We start from the raw sequence: 22,267 nt of genomic DNA on the forward strand, positions 1-22,267 counted from the left end.
GTGGAAAAATAATTACAAATTACTTTTTTTTGTTGTGTTTCTTTGAAATATTTGATTGATTAAGAACTGGATCATTTACTTTTGTTCTTTAGTGCTTAAACAAAACTACTGAATTTTTTTATACGAGATAAAATGATAATGCTGTATGTTATGTCCCGTTACTGTGAGTCTTAAATCACTTGTTAAGTAATTTGGCAACAGAGGGTGAGGAAATTAATTTGAATGAAATCTGTTAATCATCAACAAGTGCAGGTAGATGAATCATTCAGATGTCAGAGTTACACAGCTACTTCCTTATACTACAACACATCCAGAAATCACAACTTTTTCTTTCATTCTGTTTTATTTTTTACTGAAGTCATTAAAGCAGCAGTCAGTGAGTGAAAGACGCCACTTCTTTCTTCTTCACAATGACGATATGGGATAAAATGGAAACAGCTACAATATATCTCATCATCTTTGGAGCTATCTCAGGTTAGTGTTCCCCACTTCACTCAGAAGATTAAGAAAACATTAACAGCTCAGTTACAGAGTAAGTCTACCAATTTTCTTAAATTGTACTTTAAATTGAGATATTTATTTGGATGTTTACATTTATGTACGATTAAATACTTGTTCAGTTATTTATGTGTAACGATCAAACAAAAGTCAGTTGGAGAGCAAACATTTCTTATTCTGTCTATTCTGTAACTATTTGTTTTATGAAGACAACAAACATACAGGGACATGCATCTGCCGTTCAGACATAGCAAAGTTAAAAAGAAATCAAATGCTGTTTCAGTCTCTATAAGATAGCAACACGAATAAAGATAAATTAATAAAAAAATATATATAAATAAGTATGTAGAAAGCTTAGAAAATAGAGTAGAATAAATATTAATACATAGATACACTTGGGTGGAAAAAAAGACCAACCTAGATTTTCCTCACTTTCTACACATTACGCATTAAAATGTAACATCATGATAAACACAGCAGACAGTTGCAAGATAGATTTGATCACTGGTGGCTTTCCTTTTGCTTTTGCTTGTTTTTTTAAGAAAAGAAAAAACTGTAAAACTAGTCTTCTTTACAACATTTCTGAAAAGCCTTGTGCGCCTTCAACTATCAATGTCCAAAGTTCATCATTGTTGGGAAACTTAAGTCCATAAATTTCTGATTGGGACTGAGGTCTGGACCCAACCCGGGCCACTACATGCAGGCTATGTTCTACTTTTCAAACCTTTTTTATGACAATTAAAAAAAGGGTTTACTTTTTACATAGGACTATTTCATCTGTGTATTTAATCATTTCATTGACACATTTATTGAATTTATTAAGTAGGTTATTAAAAGTAACAGAATGATTAATTGTTCATTTCTCACATTGTCCTGCACACGTTACACGTTGCAAAATTTTATTTTGTTAATTCAATTCAATTCAATTCAATTTTATTTATATAACGCCAAATTACAACAATTGTCATCTCAAGGCACTTAAATAATATTGTCCAATTCAAACCAATTGGAATTCAATTCATTGTAATCATAATCCAATTAAAAAAATAATATCCTATATGAGGAAACCAACAGATTCCCCCGAAACTTGTCTTCAGTCCAATCTCCCGTCCTGAGCGTGCCTGTGGCGACTGTGGAAAGGAACGACTCCCTTTTAACAGGAAGAACAGGGACAATTGTGAAAGCTATTTCATAGATTTACTCTTTTCAGTTTAAACTTTTATAGTAACTTTTATTTAAAGCATCATAAAATTACTTTGCAAGAAAAATGACCAACAGACATTGATTTAAACATTTTCTGCAAGTGATTCTTTTATATGAGCAGTGACAATTTTAAAGGGAAAAAAACCCTGAAAATTACTTTGTTTAGTTGTGCTTCTCCTAAATATTTGCTCAAAGGAGAAATTTCTTTCCAAAAGCTTCTTTTTATTCAGTACCAAAACAACTGGATCATGTATTATTGTTTAAAGAAAATTCTATATTTATGTAGGAGGGACAGAGGCTTTGGAAATACATTTTTAACAGAAAGAAATTAGTTAATGATCAACAAGATCAGATAGAGGAACCATTCAGGTTTCAGAGAAACATAAATACTTCCTTATACCACCATCATAAACCAAAGTCATCGAAGCTGCAGGTTAAAGAGCGAAAGACGCAACTTCTTTCTTTATAAATGATTATATATGATCAAATGGAAACTGCTACGATATATTTAATCATCTTTGGAGCTTTCTCAGGTGAGTCTTTACGACTTGATATTTGATGAATAAGTAGGATGTTTATGTTTATTTATGATTAAATACTTGTTCAGTCATTAATGTTTACTGAACAGACATATGTGATAAAAATACACAAATAAGTAAATATGCAAACAAAACTAATTAAAGAATAACAAAAATCACCTTTTTGCTAACATTTCAGTAGACTATTAGAAGTGACAGAACTGATTATTATTCCTCTCTCTTACTCACATTCACATCCTTGTCAGCTGCTCAGCAGTTTTTTTTATTCAGTCTCTCACTGAACAGACTGCTCTGACAGAGTCAGCCATGACTACTTGATAAAACTGACTGAAATTTACAGCAAGGCATGCCCATTTTATGTGTATTACGGTCATACACTGACCAATGTTTTCCTCTCTGCGCTTCAAGCAGAGATAGACAAAGAAGGTCTGAAAGTTATCAAAGTTTGTTCTAAATGTTACTGAATTTGTTGGTAGATAACCAACCAGCAGTCATCCTGTGCTGGGGTGTGTATTCATTCATTCATTTACCTTCATTAAAGACACACGTAGGTCCAAAAAATTTATCATGTTCATGCAACCGTGTGTGTGTGTGTGTGTGTGTGTGAGAGAGAGAAAGTTTGGAGACTGAATCAGTCAAGATCTGCACTCTGTTAACTTTCTTTTAACTGTAACAGTAAATAAACTTTATCCAAGTTCTCTCCTTTTGCAGACAGTTGATATTTAATCTAATAAATTATCAAAAAGATGCCACCTAAAACAGACAGTGGAACAACATGGGCCTTCTGTGTCATAAAAATGTGCTTTTAAATCATATTTGAAATGTACTGATTATAACAAAAAAATGTCTCCTACAGGTTTAACTGAAGGAGTTGGTGTGTTACCAGATGGTCCTCTGAATGCATCTGTAGGAGGGACGGTGAACTTCACAACAAATCTCAGTCCAACAGAAACACCATTTCAGCTTGTGAGCTGGAGTTTTGGTGCTGATCATATTCCTATAATAACCTCTGATACTACTTCAAACATAACTGCACCAGAGTATGAAGGCAGGATCACCCTCTTTGCATCAACTGGATCTCTGGAGCTCAGAAATATGAAACTTAGTGATGGTGGAGACTACACAGTGACTGTAAGATCAGCTGGTGAATTAGCTAAGCAAGGACAAACCAGGCTGGCTGTATATGGTGAGCAAGTTTTGAAACACAAAACCTTTTTTTTTTTTAAACATGTTCTTTTGTGAAATAAAAGATCTTTACACAAAATTATGTACAGTAGCTAAAATAATTACACATTTCTAATAATGTTTTAGTGAATTTATAATTTTCTCATCTATCATCTATCAAAGGACATCCATATCATGTTTGAAATATCAATAATCAGTTTACTATCAGTGCTGGTTCACCAGGTTTTCTCCAATGAAAGCTGGATGTTCTGCAGTACCATCAGCAGTGTGAACAAACACCTTTGATACATCTGTTATTTTATTAATTATTTGCTGCACTAATTCAGTCGACTACAGCAGTCTTTAAATAAACTGTTTACAGGGTTATTGATCAGAGTTTCTTGATTTCAAGACTGAACCAAAGATGTTCAGAAAGTGTTTAAACACTGATGAGGGAGGTATGTAACTAAACTCTGCTAGTTTAAGGACATATTTGGCAACCAAAACAGAGAACAAACTGAATATATTACGTTGTTCACAAAGTGCCTCTCAGATTACTGATTACTTCAAACAGAGGGATTTTACATGATGTTCATCAGTCTTGCACTTTAAACTGTTTTCAGGATTAAACTGGAGCAAATATCAGTCTTAAATATCCCAATTATTACAAGTTTAGATAGAATTAATCTATTATTTTTGTACTGCTAGTGTTCCAATGTGCCTAACTGGAACTAAAGGATGGAACTAAAGAATAATTCTGTTCTCCAACCACAGAGCCAGTCTCAAATGTCATAATAACTCTCAGCAGTAATGAGTTGGTTGAGTTCAACAGTTCCGTCAGTCTGTCCTGCTCCTCCTCTGGATCCCCCAATTCTTTCCTCTGGATGAACGGCAGCTCTGAGGTTACAGCCAGCGACAGAGTTCAGCTCAGAGGCTCCAATCTGACTATAGTCAATGTGACCCGTTATGATAATTTACCATTCAGATGTCGTGCTTTCAATCCTGTCAGTGATGACATCAGTGGTCCAGCAAACCTCTCCATCTACTGTGAGTTTTCTGAAAATGATCTGCATGCGAACGGTAGAGAGGGCTTAGAATATTGTCATAGTTTTGTGAAAAATTTGTTTATTTGTTAGAAACCTGGTTTTCAATATTCATCTCGTTAAACATATCACAAACAATAGCTTTGATTTAGTCAATGTGGCTTTATTACAATGTGCAGAAGTTTTGTTTCTCAGTTACCTTAATTTATAACAGTCCAGCTGTACATGCTAATTAGTTACAGTACTTCACAGTCAGTGAATCAGACTGTACACTATAAACTATTCAGTTTTAACTTCTTAAGCAATTTACAGCACTTGTCTTTGTTGTTCCTTCCACATCCAGTTGGCCCAAAAAACATAAATCTGACTTTGTCTCCATCAAAAGAACATTATTTGGAGGGGTCGAACATCACACTGAACTGCTCAGCTAATTCTAAGCCTTCTGCTGAGTTTACATGGTTTCTGAATGGAAACAATCTGCCTGATGCTGGACCAGAGCTCAGACTGATGAACATTCAACTGAATCAAAGGGGAAGCTACAGCTGTCAGGCCTTTAACCACAGAACTCTGAGATATCAATCATCTCAGCCTTCAGATGTCTCTGTTCTCAGTAAGTCTAAAATAAACATTTTACCAAAAGCCTCATAATTTAAAAGATACACGATTTTGACCTGGGTCTTGGATAAATATCATTCTTATTTATAACAACATTTCTAGAATCAAGACAATTTCAGAAAACTTTCATCTTACTGTCACGGCCTCAGCACACAAGTGCAGGGTCGGTTCAGACGCAAAGAGGTTTATTTTATAAACGCAGCACAAAACGCAAGGCAAGGCAGGATGAGGATCTCCTCACAGAGCAAAGCAAAGGCTGTGAAAGTCCTAAGCGCTCTCCTCAATAATTAAGGCTGAGGACGAGCGCAGCTATGAAAGTTAACTTGAACAGAAATCTCTCCGCGCTGGGAGGAAAACAGAAAAGCTATGAACGTTAACAAAATAAACTCTGACGCTCTCCTAATGAGGCCGACTTAAACGAACTAAAAAAAAAAAAGACACTATGAAACATTAACTGTAATCTTAAATGCACATTTAACAGGAACAGGATCTCAAGAACAAAAAAACAAATCGCTCCACTAGTGGAGTAACTATGAAACATTAAAATTACACGAACGCAAAGAGCTCTGCTAACGGAGAAGACTATGGAAGGTTACAAATCAAAATCACTCCAAAAGAGAGGAACAGAACCAGGCTGTGAAAACTTATCGTGAGAAATAAATATTCTATGGCTATGAAATAAATCACAAAAGAATAAGCTCTGCAGGAGAGTCGCTTGACTGCAAGCTTGAGGTAACTACGGCTGTGAATCTATGGAACACGAAGGCGAGTCATGAAGCTCAAACAGAGACAACATACTGGCACAAGACAAGGGAAACGCAGACAATTTGAACACATGAGGAGCCATGGGGAACAGGTGGAAACTCTTGGGAATCAGGGAAGACAATCAGACGCTTGACACGGGAGGAAAGGCAAGATTCCTGAAACGAGAGGGAAGTTAGTATTTCAAAATAAAACAGGAAGTGACGAGACAAGACATGAATCGAAGCATAAATCATGACACTTACAAAAAAAGAAAAGTAAAAACTAAACATGCTTGAGGTCACACAAAATGGATTTCTGAAGTAAAAGAAAAAGTGTGGCTGAGACATTCATTCAGAGCAAAGATCATGTTTATCAACATCTTTAGATATTTTTAAAGTACAAAGTTTAAACATAATCCCGTCTGATCTGAGACTGATGTGTTAACATTTGCATCTCATATGAAGGCTTTGATTGGTTAAAAAAATGCCAGAATAAGAATATCAGGGTAATTTTTAAGTGCTCCGATTATCTTTAACAATTTCAGCATGGTTCATAAACTTTCCTGGTCCATGATGTCTACAACTGAGTTATCAAGGGGTAGTGATGACAAATACTTTACTTCTCATAATTACTTAGAATTATACACACACACACACACACACACACACACAACTTTAAAGTTAATGGTAGTGACTTCATTTAAAACTTATTCCTTATTTAGTGTCCAAGAAAATTCACTCCATTTATATTTATATATACTGATAATCAAGGAGCAATTTAGCAGTTAAAATAGGCATAGAGACACCAAGAGTGAAAACATTGTTACAGCTTCAACAAAGGATAAAAATACATAAAGTAACTCAAAAAGACATTTAAAGAAGGAGGTCTTCAAGATAGACATGAAGACCAACTGCATGCTCTCCTCTTGGTTCTTAAAGGAAAATCCTGTAAGATTTCATTTAAAGTAATTATTGTTGGACATTCAGACACAAGACTTTATTTATGCTCTTTATCTGAAAATATATCAACATGTCGGTCTTTATATATTTTGGGAACATATTTCAAAGCAAAACCAGTCTGAACACAGAGAAACACATTAATGCTCAAACTTTATAAAGATGTATGTTTTTTTTACAAGAATATGTATAGTATATATCTAACAAAGAAATAATGACTAATTTTATGTTCTGCATTCATTAAGACATACAATGTTTAAAACAGAATTGATTGATTACTTAATTTAGTGAATATAATTAAACAGGAACAACATTTCTTTCTCAATTCAATGATCAGACGTTTCATTAAAGTTGAATCGTACGTTGGACTTTGGTCCATTGATCCAGCCGTTTTCTATACCTGTTTTGTCCAATTCAGGGTAACGGTGGCTCTGTGGTTCCACACCGAAGTATCTGTCTGACAAAATTATGTTTCCTCAGAAACAAAAAACAAACAAACCAAAAAACAGGATTTTGTTGGATTGATACTTCAAGGTACTTGAAAATGCCTATTTTTGGAATAGATCTAAAATAGGCATCTTATGTGGGGCCCATTTGTACTTTCTAACAAATTACTTTTGTGCCTCACCATCACCAAACAGAGGAAGAAATGAAAGGAAATTAGATCAAACGAAATTTAATGAAAGAAATAGTTTCACACTAGACACAAACTGCATTCCAGTGAATGAAAGTCTTTAGTTTGTGACATATCGCCACCAGAATCCTGTTTTTGTCTCTGTTTTGTCTTCTTTACATGACCTCATACTTGTGTTGTTTATGGATTTAATCAAACTTTTGCCCTCAGTTACTTTTGATCCTGCTGTCAAATGTTGTTTACAGTTTCTTTCCAAATCTTTTGGCCAACAGAAGCTGTATCAGGTGCTTCTGTTAAACCATCAACAGACCTGCAAGTTGAGGGGACCACTGTCAACTTAACCTGTGAGGCTTCTGGTTCTATTTTTACCCGGAAGTGGATGAAGGATGGCTTGGATCTTATTCCATCTGATAACATAACACTTTCGGAAGAAGACAAAGTGTTGACTTTTAAATCTGTGAACAGAAAAAATGCTGGAATATATCTCTGTAAAATCAGCAACCCCGTCAGCACTGCTGAAGTCAGTTACAGTATGGTTGTTAATTGTAAGTACCATTCAGTTTACATTTACTGTTCACATATACAGGGTGAGCCACTAAGTATATGAAAGATTGCTGAAATGTTTGCTTTTTATATTTATAAGATCTGCTGAAAGATATTTCAATCATCCTTGTTTTTCAGATGGACCAGAAAAAGTTCAAATCACAGGTGAACGTGAGATAAGGGTGAATGAGCCCTTAAAGCTGACATGCTCTGCAGAGTCGACTCCGAGTGCCACATACAGGTGGCTGTTGAATGGCACAGAGATACTCCCAAAGTCAGCTACGTTCTCTAAAGAAAACGCTGAATTCTCCGACAGTGGAAACTACACCTGTGAAGCGAGGAATAATATAACTGAAAGAACATCATCAGACATCCATGAATTATTTGTAGTATTGAACTGTACGTATAGCACTGATTTTCAGATATGTTTTAAGCTTTTGGATCTTGGGGTCAATTTGCAGTAATGTGGATAATATAAAGAGCAACAGGCCTCCTAAAGTTTGTTTTTGAATATCTTTTCTGTCAACGGAACATGGAAAATTTACATTAATCTGACAAGATAACGGTTATTTGAAATATAAGACTTCTCTTTACCAGAGCATTAATCTGCCACATAGCATATTCATCATTCTGACCAACTAAGTGCTCTTCATCTGTATCTGTCTTTAAACCAGAGTAATAGGAACTGAAATCTGGCTAACGATGAAGTCACACAGAAGAAGCAAAAAATAAGACGATGTGGAACGTTTCTGTTTGAAAATGGTGTAAAAAAACTTTTTTTTCTTATTTGTTTCTTTTTAGTAGGCGACTCATCACCAGCATTGTCTCCTGGTGCCATCGCTGGAATAGTGATAGCATGTTTAGTCGTTGTTGCTGCAGCTGCAAGTGGAGGATACTACATGTACAGAAAAAAGTAAGTGGGAAAATGAGACATATGTTATACTTCATTGTAAATATAATCATGGCACAACATAATTTAAGCAAAAGATAAAATCAGTTTTATTAGACTTAAATGTATCACAATTATCACTTTTAAATGTGAATTCTCCACATAACTATAACTATAACTGTAACTTCAGCTTTGGCTCACTCAGTCATCGTTTTCCATCTCAGTGAAAATAAAACTTAAATAACATTTTTCACATGAAAAATATTCAGAAACAGCAACAGTCCTGATCCTGAGCTCAGTGCAGGTACGTATTCATCCTTTCCTCTTTTTCTCACACTGAGATGATCCGAAGAGAAGGGAATCAGACAAATTAGGCTTACAGCATGAATGATCTCTTTTTTCACAGAGCAACAAGAGCACACATATGAAGACATGTCAGTGGTGTATGAAAACATCAAAACTAAATGATCTTAAGGTAAGTTCTGAACTCAGACTGTGAAAATGATAATATATCTAACTGAGAACAGTGAGTTCTGTTTTCCTGTAGAAATTACTTCCTTTGCTTTAAATCTTCTGTATTCTAATGGCAACATACATTAACATGAAATAATATATTCAGTCACTGTTTATTTGAATCACTTGACCTCTTTCTGTCCTGCAGATGAACGGAAATAAAAACTCTTGTTTCCACCTAGAAGAGATGAAGCTGTCAGTGGGTTTTCTTTCATTGAACTGAGCATTTTCAAACTGTATTGCTGTTTTATATTCTGCTGATCTTCTATCATCTCCTACTACAACACAGTAAACTGTTTAAAAATGTGAACCCTAACCCTTTGGTTTAGACATTAACTGTAATATATCATCTGTTACTGTTCTTCATTAATTTATTTATGTTCTGCTGCTTAAAAACAAGCCTCACATACACCACTTCTTTCTTTTCTATCTATGAAGTTTTGTATATTCATTCAAATTATGGCTGATTGTTCTGTCTGCAGACTGAGCTACTTCTGCTTTTTTTGTTGACTCATTTTCCTCATTAACTAAACTCCATGATAAACAGCACACTAAATGATGATGTGACTCTTGTCAAACCATTTCATTTGACTGAATGTTCTCCTACACAAACAATAACTCTTGAATTTGAGATCCTCACTTGTAAAAAGAGAGAACAGAAAATGAAATGTTAAAATTCCAGTTTCAGGATACTAATTAGATTCAGATTAAGATTATTTTTATTTTTATTGCCACACGAAATTACTCCTCCACATTTGACCCATCCAGGTTGAACACACACACAGGGTCACACACTCATGGAGGCAGATGCCTTACACTGGAGCAGTGGGCAGCCATTCACAGCACCCAGGGAGTATGGGGGTGTGGTGCTTTGCTCAAGGGCACCTCAGTCGTGGCAAGGAGGTTGACTGCCACCCCTGCAGCTGTCAGTTCACCAGTCTTTTTAAGCAGTGATTGTGGGAATTGAACCACCAACATTCAGGTTATTGGACGACCCACTCTCACCACTGAGCCACGGCTTTTGTAAACCATTTATAAAAATAACTATTTTAGATTCACACTCTCCCTCCATGTGTTTCAATCTGCGGTAAAACGCACCAAGACTCCCTCCAGTGGTGAAAATGTGTTTGCAGGACAAGGCAAGGAGAAGAAATGATTGATTTCAACAAATCACATGGACAAAAAAGGAGAGAAAGGTGCTGATTTATCATCCATCCCATTAAAACACAGTTTAACAGGTCAGTAGAACTAAACTGAAATTAAATTCAGAACATACTTCTTCGTGCTCTCCTGACCCATTTCCTGGTTCAATGTTTATTCAGCTTTTATGATTTTACTGGCAGCAGTTTATATCTTGATATGAACTTTCAGCGAGAAGATGACTGATGGCCGAGTCTAAAGTTCACAAAAACAAGAAGAGCGGTTCTGCATAATTCTGTTCTGTAAGCATGTTTAATTTGATGTAAAAGAACGTTTATCCTCAGCTTTTTTAAATGTTTTGTAAAATATTTGAACAGAGGAGTCTACAGTGTGGATTTGATGTGTACTTCAAATTTCCTGTGAAGTTCGTGCTCTGGTTCTCTGCATAATGTCGCTTAATATTGAAAAAGTTATTTTACAAATTTCTCATGAGCTCTGTTTTTGTTTCTGTCTTTTCTTTCTTTTTAAATAGTTGAACGGCTTCATTCAGGATTAATCTAATATATTCTATGTTTATTGAATGTATTGATTAAAATAAACAGTCATGGAGAAGGCTTGGAATGATCCAAAGTATGTGAAAAACATATTTAGGTCATGTGATTACATGGAAATGAATCAGCTTCCGGTGGCAAAGTGATAACTGATATTTAGAGTCTTCTTGAACAGATTCTTAGCGGGAATAAATCTCATGTTATTGATTCTATGATATTTGCTTAACATTTAAGGTTCGTGACACAGGTGACAAATTAAAGGATAAACCTGAAGAGAAGCAAATGCTTCCATCCAACAGCACTGCATAGCTCAATTATCTAAATAGCTGTGTCATGCAGTGAAGAGCATCCAGTCCGATGAACTCTTTTGCTGGTTGTAACCACAGAGCTGCCATTCATCCAGAGGAAAGAGATGAAGGAACAAGAGGAGGAGCAGGTCAGACTGACAAAACTGTCTGTGCTGCTGAGTTTCTGTTAAAGGGGAAACTGACTGTGGATGGAGAAAAATTGATTATTTAGTTACCGTCATCTTACAAAGGGACACATATTAACAAACATTACAATAATTAAGTATCACTTCTATAAAAACCTTGTAGTGCTGAGCAGCCATGGCTGATGTTACAAGTTTTAAGGTTAAAACTGCAATAATGATGAAGATCATGTAAAACACGTAATATTTCAGGCTTCTATGAATCATGCTTTAAAATCTTCTCTCAGTTGTTTTCCTACGATGTTTCAGAGGCACTTTGTGAACTAAGTAACGTCTTCAGTATTTTATTCATTGTGGTTAACTATGCTGTCATTAAACCACCTCAGTTCACTTTATTATCACCCTCATTGGTATGTGAACATTTCCTTAATGTTTTTTAAAGATCAGTAAAACTGATCAACTGAGAAAAATAGGTTTTGTTGATTAACTGCTGTAGTGAGCTGCATTACTGCAGCGGATCAATAGTGAAAATAACAGTTAAAAAGCAGTCAAATGCTTTCCTCCTGCAGTGAAAATGTGTTTCATTCGTCCACTGATGATAAATTTGCTTTATGTTTTTTCCCTCTAATATAAATACAGAACATCATCATCAGTAGCCGTCAAATCTGTTTGCGTCTGCTTGTATTTGTTCAGTTTTGGACTTTGCTGTCAAGTCTCTAATGCTTGATTTCATGAGTTTTTTGGATTGTGAAGAAAAGCCTCTGAGGCCTCCGAAACCAGAAGGAGGTTTACAGTGACAATCAAAACACAGTGAAATGAATTACCAAGAACTGTCACCTGCTTCTCACATATTACTTAGACAGTTTTCTTTGTGTGAGTGATTTGTTGTATGAGTGAGCAGTGGCAACCATGGAGTGGAAAAATAATTACAAATTACTTTTTTTTGTTGTGTTTCTTTGAAATATTTGATTGATTAAGAACTGGATCATTTACTTTTGTTCTTTAGTGCTTAAACAAAACTACTAAATTTTTTTATACGAGATAAAATGATAATGCTGTATGTTATGTCCCGTTACTGTGAGTCTTAAATCACTTGTTAAGTAATTTGGCAACAGAGGGTGAGGAAATTAATTTGAATGAAATCTGTTAATCATCAACAAGTGCAGGTAGATGAATCATTCAGATGTCAGAGTTACACAGCTACTTCCTTATACTACAACACATCCAGAAATCACAACTTTTTCTTTCATTCTGTTTTATTTTTTACTGAAGTCATTAAAGCAGCAGTCAGTGAGTGAAAGACGCCACTTCTTTCTTCTTCACAATGACGATATGGGATAAAATGGAAACAGCTACAATATATCTCATCATCTTTGGAGCTATCTCAGGTTAGTGTTCCCCACTTCACTCAGAAGATTAAGAAAACATTAACAGCTCAGTTACAGAGTAAGTCTACCAATTTTCTTAAATTGTACTTTAAATTGAGATATTTATTTGGATGTTTACATTTATGTACGATTAAATACTTGTTCAGTTATTTATGTGTAACGATCAAACAAAAGACAGTTGGAGAGCAAACATTTCTTATTCTGTCTATTCTGTAACTATTTGTTTTATGAAGACAACAAACATACAGGGACATGCATCTGCCGTTCAGACATAGCAAAGTTAAAAAGAAATCAAATGCTGTTTCAGTCTCTATAAGATAGCAACACGAATAAAGATAAATTAATAAAAAAATATATATAAATAAGTATGTAGAAAGCTTAGAAAATAGAGTAGAATAAATATTAATACATAGATACACTTGGGTGGAAAAAAAGACCAACCTAGATTTTCCTCACTTTCTACACATTACGCATTAAAATGTAACATCATGATAAACACAGCAGACAGTTGCAAGATAGATTTGATCACTGGTGGCTTTCCTTTTGCTTTTGCTTGTTTTTTTAAGAAAAGAAAAAACTGTAAAACTAGTCTTCTTTACAACATTTCTGAAAAGCCTTGTGCGCCTTCAACTATCAATGTCCAAAGTTCATCATTGTTGGGAAACTTAAGTCCATAAATTTCTGATTGGGACTGAGGTCTGGACCCAACCCGGGCCACTACATGCAGGCTATGTTCTACTTTTCAAACCTTTTTTATGACAATTAAAAAAAGGGTTTACTTTTTACATAGGACTATTTCATCTGTGTATTTAATCATTTCATTGACACATTTATTGAATTTATTAAGTAGGTTATTAAAAGTAACAGAATGATTAATTGTTCATTTCTCACATTGTCCTGCACACGTTACACGTTGCAAAATTTTATTTTGTTAATTCAATTCAATTCAATTCAATTTTATTTATATAACGCCAAATTACAACAATTGTCATCTCAAGGCACTTAAATAATATTGTCCAATTCAAACCAATTGGAATTCAATTCATTGTAATCATAATCCAATTAAAAAAATAATATCCTATATGAGGAAACCAACAGATTCCCCCGAAACTTGTCTTCAGTCCAATCTCCCGTCCTGAGCGTGCCTGTGGCGACTGTGGAAAGGAACGACTCCCTTTTAACAGGAAGAACAGGGACAATTGTGAAAGCTATTTCATAGATTTACTCTTTTCAGTTTAAACTTTTATAGTAACTTTTATTTAAAGCATCATAAAATTACTTTGCAAGAAAAATGACCAACAGACATTGATTTAAACATTTTCTGCAAGTGATTCTTTTATATGAGCAGTGACAATTTTAAAGGGAAAAAAACCCTGAAAATTACTTTGTTTAGTTGTGCTTCTCCTAAATATTTGCTCAAAGGAGAAATTTCTTTCCAAAAGCTTCTTTTTATTCAGTACCAAAACAACTGGATCATGTATTATTGTTTAAAGAAAATTCTATATTTATGTAGGAGGGACAGAGGCTTTGGAAATACATTTTTAACAGAAAGAAATTAGTTAATGATCAACAAGATCAGATAGAGGAACCATTCAGGTTTCAGAGAAACATAAATACTTCCTTATACCACCATCATAAACCGAAGTCATCGAAGCTGCAGGTTAAAGAGCGAAAGACGCAACTTCTTTCTTTATAAATGATGATATATGATCAAATGGAAACTGCTACGATATATTTAATCATCTTTGGAGCTTTCTCAGGTGAGTCTTTACGACTTGATATTTGATGAATAAGTAGGATGTTTATGTTTATTTATGATTAAATACTTGTTCAGTCATTAATGTTTACTGAACAGACATATGTGATAAAAATACACAAATAAGTAAATATGCAAACAAAACTAATTAAAGAATAACAAAAATCACCTTTTTGCTAACATTTCAGTAGACTATTAGAAGTGACAGAACTGATTATTATTCCTCTCTCTTACTCACATTCACATCCTTGTCAGCTGCTCAGCAGTTTTTTTTATTCAGTCTCTCACTGAACAGACTGCTCTGACAGAGTCAGCCATGACTACTTGATAAAACTGACTGAAATTTACAGCAAGGCATGCCCATTTTATGTGTATTACGGTCATACACTGACCAATGTTTTCCTCTCTGCGCTTCAAGCAGAGATAGACAAAGAAGGTCTGAAAGTTATCAAAGTTTGTTCTAAATGTTACTGAATTTGTTGGTAGATAACCAACCAGCAGTCATCCTGTGCTGGGGTGTGTATTCATTCATTCATTTACCTTCATTAAAGACACACGTAGGTCCAAAAAATTTATCATGTTCATGCAACCGTGTGTGTGTGTGTGTGTGTGTGTGAGAGAGAGAAAGTTTGGAGACTGAATCAGTCAAGATCTGCACTCTGTTAACTTTCTTTTAACTGTAACAGTAAATAAACTTTATCCAAGTTCTCTCCTTTTGCAGACAGTTGATATTTAATCTAATAAATTATCAAAAAGATGCCACCTAAAACAGACAGTGGAACAACATGGGCCTTCTGTGTCATAAAAATGTGCTTTTAAATCATATTTGAAATGTACTGATTATAACAAAAAAATGTCTCCTACAGGTTTAACTGAAGGAGGTGGTGTGTTACCAGATGGTCTGAATGCAGCTGTAGGAGGGACGGTGAACTTCACAACAAATCTCAGTCCAACAGAAACACCATTTCAGTTTGTGAGCTGGAGTTTTGGTGCTGATCATATTCCTATAATAACCTCTGATACTACTTCAAACATAACTGCAACAGAGTATGAAGGCAGGATCACCCTCTTTGCATCAACTGGATCTCTGGAGCTCAGAAATATGAAACTTAGTGATGGTGGAGACTACGCAGTGACTGTAAGATCAGCTGGTGAATTAGTTAAGCAAGGACAAACCAGGCTGGCTGTATATGGTGAGCAAGTTTTGAAACACAAAACCTTTTTTTTTTTTAAACATGTTCTTTTGTGAAATAAAAGATCTTTACACAAAATTATGTACAGTAGCTAAAATAATTACACATTTCTAATAATGTTTTAGTGAATTTATAATTTTCTCATCTATCATCTATCAAAGGAGATCCATATCATGTTTGAAATATCAATAATCAGTTTACTATCAGTGCTGGTTCACCAGGTTTTCTCCAGTGAAAGCTGGATGTTCTGCAGTACCATCAGCAGTGTGAACAAACACCTTTGATACATCTGTTATTTTATCATTTATTTGCTGCACTAATCCAGTCGACTACAGCAGTCTTTAAATCAGAGTTTCTTGATTTCAAGACTGAACCAAAGATGTTCAGAAAGTGTTTAAACACTGATGAGGGAGGTATGTAACTAAACTCTGCTAGTTTAAGGACATATTTGGCAACCAAAACAGAGAACAAACTGAATATATTACATTGTTCACAAAGTACCTCTCAGATTACTGATTACTTCAAACAGAGGGATTTTACATGATGTTCATCAGTCTTGCACTTTAAACTGTTTTCAGGATTAAACTGGAGCAAATATCAGTCTTAAATATCCCAATTATTACAAGTTTAGATAGAATGAATCTATTATTTTTGTACTGCTAGTGTTCCAATGTGCCTAACTGGAACTAAAGGATGGAACTAAAGAATAATTCTGTTCTCCAACCACAGAGCCAGTCTCAAATGTCATAATAACTCTCAGCAGTAATGAGTTGGTTGAGTTCAACAGTTCCGTCAGTCTGTCCTGCTCCTCCTCTGGATCCCCCAATTCTTTCCTCTGGATGAACGGCAGCTCTGAGGTTACAGCCAGCGACAGAGTTCAGCTCAGAGGCTCCAATCTGACTATAGTCAATGTGACCCGTTATGATAATTTACCATTCAGATGTCGTGCTTTCAATCCTGTCAGTGATGACATCAGTGGTCCAGCAAACCTCTCCATTAGAGAGGGCTTAGAATATTGTCATAATTTTGTGAAAAATTTGTTTATTTGTTAGAAACCTGGTTTTCAATATTCATCTCGTTAAACATATCACAAACAATAGCTTTGATTTAGTCAATGTGGCTTTATTACAATGTGCAGAAGTTTTGTTTCTCAGTCATCTTAATTAACAGCAGTCCAGCTGTACATGCTAATTAGTTACAGTACTTCACAGTCAGTGAATCAGACTGTAAACTATAAACTATTCAGTTTTAACTTCTTAAGCAATTTACAGCACTTGTCTTTGTTGTTCCTTTCACATCCAGTTGGCCCAGAAAACATAAATCTGACTTTGTCTCCATCAAAAGAACATTATTTGGAGGGGTCGAACATCACACTGAACTGCTCAGCTAATTCTAAGCCTTCTGCTGAGTTTACATGGTTTCTGAATGGAAACAATCTGCCTGATGCTGGACCAGAGCTCAGACTGATGAACATTCAACTGAATCAAAGGGGAAGCTACAGCTGTCAGGCCTTTAACCACAGAACTCTGAGATATCAGTCGTCTCAGCCTTCAGATGTCTCTGTTCTCAGTAAGTCTAAAATAAACATTTTACCAAAAGCCTCATAATTTAAAAGATACACGATTTTGACCTGGGTCTTGGATAAATATCATTCTTATTTATAACAACATTTCTAGAATCAAGACAATTTCAGAAAACTTTCATCTTACTGTCACGGCCTCAGCACACAAGTGCAGGGTCGGTTCAGACGCAAAGAGGTTTATTTTATAAACGCAGCACAAAACGCAAGGCAAGGCAGGATGAGGATCTCCTCACAGAGCAAAGCAAAGGCTGTGAAAGTCCTAAGCGCTCTCCTCAATAATTAAGGCTGAGGACGAGCGCAGCTATGAAAGTTAACTTGAACAGAAATCTCTCCGCGCTGGGAGGAAAACAGAAAAGCTATGAACGTTAACAAAATAAACTCTGACGCTCTCCTAATGAGGCCGACTTAAACGAACTAAAAAAAAAAAAGACACTATGAAACATTAACTGTAATCTTAAATGCACATTTAACAGGAACAGGATCTCAAGAACAAAAAAACAAATCGCTCCACTAGTGGAGGAACTATGAAACATTAAAATTACACGAACGCAAAGAGCTCTGCTAACGGAGAAGACTATGGAAGGTTACAAATCAAAATCACTCCAAAAGAGAGGAACAGAACCAGGCTGTGAAAACTTATCGTGAGAAATAAATATTCTATGGCTATGAAATAAATCACAAAAGAATAAGCTCTGCAGGAGAGTCGCTTGACTGCAAGCTTGAGGTAACTACGGCTGTGAATCTATGGAACACGAAGGCGAGTCATGAAGCTCAAACAGAGACAACATACTGGCACAAGACAAGGGAAACGCAGACAATTTGAACACACGAGGAGCCATGGGGAACAGGTGGAAACTCTTGGGAATCAGGGAAGACAATCAGACGCTTGACACGGGAGGAAAGGCAAGATTCCTGAAACGAGAGGGAAGTTAGTATTTCAAAATAAAACAGGAAGTGACGAGACAAGACATGAATCGAAGCATAAATCATGACACTTACAAAAAAAGAAAAGTAAAAACTAAACATGCTTGAGGTCACACAAAATGGATTTCTGAAGTAAAAGAAAAAGTGTGGCTGAGACATTCATTCAGAGCAAAGATCATGTTTATCAACATCTTTAGATATTTTTAAAGTACAAAGTTTAAACATAATCCCGTCTGATCTGAGACTGATGTGTTAACATTTGCATCTCATATGAAGGCTTTGATTGGTTAAAAAAATGCCAGAATAAGAATATCAGGGTAATTTTTAAGTGCTCAGATTATCTTTAATAATTTCAGCATGGTTCATAAACTTTCCTGGTCCATGATGTCTACAACTGAGTTATCAAGGGGTAGTGATGACAAATACTTTACTTCTCATAATTACTTAGAATTATACACACACACACACACACACACACACACAACTTTAAAGTTAATGGTAGTGACTTCATTTAAAACTTATTCCTTATTTAGTGTCCAAGAAAATTCACTCCATTTATATTTATATATACTGATAATCAAGGAGCAATTTAGCAGTTAAAATAGGCATAGAGACACCAAGAGTGAAAACATTGTTACAGCTTCAACAAAGGATAAAAATACATAAAGTAACTCAAAAAGACATTTAAAGAAGGAGGTCTTCAAGATAGACATGAAGACCAACTGCATGCTCTCCTCTTGGTTCTTAAAGGAAAATCCTGTAAGATTTCATTTAAAGTAATTATTGTTGGACATTCAGACACAAGACTTTATTTATGCTCTTTATCTGAAAATATATCAACATGTCGGTCTTTATATATTTTGGGAACATATTTCAAAGCAAAACCAGTCTGAACACAGAGAAACACATTAATGCTCAAACTTTATAAAGATGTATGTTTTTTTTACAAGAATATGTATAGTATATATCTAACAAAGAAATAATGACTAATTTTATGTTCTGCATTCATTAAGACATACAATGTTTAAAACAGAATTGATTGATTACTTAATTTAGTGAATATAATTAAACAGGAACAACATTTCTTTCTCAATTCAATGATCAGACGTTTCATTAAAGTTGAATCGTACGTTGGACTTTGGTCCATTGATCCAGCCGTTTTCTATACCTGTTTTGTCCAATTCAGGGTAACGGTGGCTCTGTGGTTCCACACCGAAGTATCTGTCTGACAAAATGATGTTTCCTCAGAAACAAAAAACAAACAAACCAAAAAACAGGATTTTGTTATTGATACTTCAAGGTACTTGAAAATGCCTATTTTTGGAATAGATCTAAAATAGGCATCTTATGTGGGGCCCATTTGTACTTTCTAACAAATTACTTTTGTGCCTCACCATCACCAAACAGAGGAAGAAATGAAAGGAAATTAGATCAAACGAAATTTAATGAAAGAAATAGTTTCACACTAGACACAAACTGCATTCCAGTGAATGAAAGTCTTTAGTTTGTGACATATCGCCACCAGAATCCTGTTTTTGTCTCTGTTTTGTCTTCTTTACATGACCTCATACTTGTGTTGTTTATGGATTTAATCAAACTTTTGCCCTCAGTTACTTTTGATCCTGCTGTCAAATGTTGTTTACAGTTTCTTTCCAAATCTTTTGGCCAACAGAAGCTGTATCAGGTGCTTCTGTTAAACCATCAACAGACCTGCAAGTTGAGGGGACCACTGTCAACTTAACCTGTGAGGCTTCTGGTTCTATGCTTACCCGGAAGTGGATGAAGGATGGCTTGGATCTTATTCCATCTGATAACATAACACTTTCAGAAGAAGACAAAGTGTTGACTTTTAAATCTGTGAACAGAAAAAATGCTGGAATATATCTCTGTAAAATCAGCAACCCCGTCAGCACTGCTGAAGCCAGTTACAGTATGGTTGTTAATTGTAAGTACCATTCAGTTTACATTTACTGTTCACATATACAGGGTGAGCCACTAAGTATATGAAAGATTGCTGAAATGTTTGCTTTTTATATTTATAAGATCTGCTGAAAGATATTTCAACCATCCTTGTTTTTCAGATGGACCAGAAAAAGTTCAAATCACAGGTGAACGTGAGATAAGGGTGAATGAGCCCTTAAAGCTGACATGCTCTGCAGAGTCGACTCCGAGTGCCACATACAGGTGGCTGTTGAATGGCACAGAGATACTCCCAAAGTCAGCTACGTTCTCTAAAGAAAACGCTGAATTCTCCGACAGTGGAAACTACACCTGTGAAGCGAGGAATAATATAACTGAAAGAACATCATCAGACATCCATGAATTATTTGTAGTATTGAACTGTACGTATAGCACTGATTTTCAGATATGTTTTAAGCTTTTGGATCTTGGGGTCAATTTGCAGTAATGTGGATAATATAAAGAGCAACAGGCCTCCTAAAGTTTGTTTTTGAATATCTTTTCTGTCAACGGAACATGGAAAATTTACATTAATCTGACAAGATAACGGTTATTTGAAATATAAGACTTCTCTTTACCAGAGCATTAATCTGCCACATAGCATATTCATCATTCTGACCAACTAAGTGCTCTTCATCTGTATCTGTCTTTAAACCAGAGTAATAGGAACTGAAATCTGGCTAACGATGAAGTCACACAGAAGAAGCAAAAAATTTGACGATGTGTAACGTTTCTGTTTGAAAATGGTGTAAAAAAACTTTTTTTTCTTATTTGTTTCTTTTTAGTAGGCGACTCATCACCAGCATTGTCTCCTGGTGCCATCGCTGGAATAGTGATAGCATGTTTAGTCGTTGTTGCTGCAGCTGCAAGTGGAGGATACTACATGTACAGAAAAAGGTAAGTGGGAAAATGAGACATATGTTATACTTCATTGTAAATATAATCATGGCACAACATAATTTAAGCAAAAGATAAAATCAGTTTTATTAGACTTAAATGTATCACAATTATCACTTTTAAGTGTGAATTCTCCACATAACTATAACTATAACTGTAACTTCAGCTTTGGCTCACTCAGTCATCGTTTTCCATCTCAGTGAAAATAAAACTTAAATAACATTTTTCACATGAAAAATATTCAGAAACAGCAACAGTCCTGATCCTGAGCTCAGTGCAGGTACGTATTCATCCTTTCCTCTTTTTCTCACACTGAGATGATCCGAAGAGAAGGGAATCAGACAAATTAGGCTTACAGCATGAATGATCTCTTTTTTCACAGAGCAACAAGAGCACACATATGAAGACATGTCAGTGGTGTATGAAAACATCAAAACTAAATGATCTTAAGGTAAGTTCTGAACTCAGACTGTGAAAATGATAATATATCTAACTGAGAACAGTGAGTTCTGTTTTCCTGTAGAAATTACTTCCTTTGCTTTAAATCTTCTGTATTCTAATGGCAACATACATTAACATGAAATAATATATTCAGTCACTGTTTATTTGAATCACTTGACCTCTTTCTGTCCTGCAGATGAACGGAAATAAAAACTCTTGTTTCCACCTAGAAGAGATGAAGCTGTCAGTGGGTTTTCTTTCATTGAACTGAACATTTTCAAACTGTATTGCTGTTTTATATTCTGCTGATCTTCTATCATCTCCTACTACAACACAGTAAACTGTTTAAAAATGTGAACCCTAACCCTTTGGTTTAGACATTAACTGTAATATATCATCTGTTACTGTTCTTCATTAATTTATTTATGTTCTGCTGCTTAAAAACAAGCCTCACATACACCACTTCTTTCTTTTCTATCTATGAAGTTTTGTATATTCATTCAAATTATGGCTGATTGTTCTGTCTGCAGACTGAGCTACTTCTGCTTTTTTTGTTGACTCATTTTCCTCATTAACTAAACTCCATGATAAACAGCACACTAAATGATGATGTGACTCTTGTCAAACCATTTCATTTGACTGAATGTTCTCCTACACAAACAATA

General features: G+C 35.1%; 2 protein-coding genes across 2 annotated transcripts; both read left to right on the forward strand.

The window, feature by feature from the left end:
- The first annotated feature begins 410 nt into the window (after positions 1-410).
- LOC140316952 (cell adhesion molecule CEACAM5-like) lies at positions 411-8,856 on the forward strand. Its single transcript, XM_072395041.1, has 7 exons — positions 411-474; positions 3,097-3,426; positions 4,179-4,451; positions 4,791-5,057; positions 7,669-7,941; positions 8,078-8,338; positions 8,741-8,856. Exons 1-7 carry the CDS (start codon positions 411-413, stop codon positions 8,854-8,856), a joined length of 1,584 nt encoding a protein of 527 aa, XP_072251142.1.
- Positions 8,857-12,786: 3,930 nt separating this feature from the next.
- On the forward strand, positions 12,787-21,802 carry LOC140316953 (cell adhesion molecule CEACAM20-like). Its single transcript, XM_072395042.1, has 7 exons — positions 12,787-12,850; positions 16,529-16,816; positions 17,102-17,368; positions 19,978-20,250; positions 20,387-20,647; positions 21,050-21,161; positions 21,799-21,802. The coding sequence occupies exons 1-7, from the start codon at positions 12,787-12,789 to the stop codon at positions 21,800-21,802; spliced, it is 1,269 nt and encodes a 422-aa protein (XP_072251143.1).
- Positions 21,803-22,267: the final 465 nt, after the last annotated feature.

The sequence above is a fragment of the Leuresthes tenuis genome, unplaced genomic scaffold, assembly GCF_036924035.1.
Source record: "Leuresthes tenuis unplaced genomic scaffold, fLeuTen1.0.hap1 SCAF_10, whole genome shotgun sequence".
Taxonomy (NCBI): domain Eukaryota; kingdom Metazoa; phylum Chordata; class Actinopteri; order Atheriniformes; family Atherinopsidae; genus Leuresthes; species Leuresthes tenuis.

Excerpts from the sequence above, each read along its gene's own strand:
- LOC140316952 (XM_072395041.1), top strand. The coding sequence starts at position 411 with ATGACGATATGGGATAAAATGGAAACAGCTACAATATATCTCATCATC. Across the intron at positions 475-3,096 it reads CATCTTTGGAGCTATCTCAG|GTTTAACTGAAGGAGTTGGT; the intron begins GTTAGTGTTCCC and ends TGTCTCCTACAG. Across the intron at positions 3,427-4,178 it reads AACCAGGCTGGCTGTATATG|AGCCAGTCTCAAATGTCATA; the intron begins GTGAGCAAGTTT and ends CTCCAACCACAG.
- LOC140316953 (XM_072395042.1), top strand. The coding sequence starts at position 12,787 with ATGACGATATGGGATAAAATGGAAACAGCTACAATATATCTCATCATC. Across the intron at positions 17,369-19,977 it reads TTCAGATGTCTCTGTTCTCA|AAGCTGTATCAGGTGCTTCT; the intron begins GTAAGTCTAAAA and ends TTTGGCCAACAG. Across the intron at positions 20,648-21,049 it reads ATTATTTGTAGTATTGAACT|TAGGCGACTCATCACCAGCA; the intron begins GTACGTATAGCA and ends GTTTCTTTTTAG.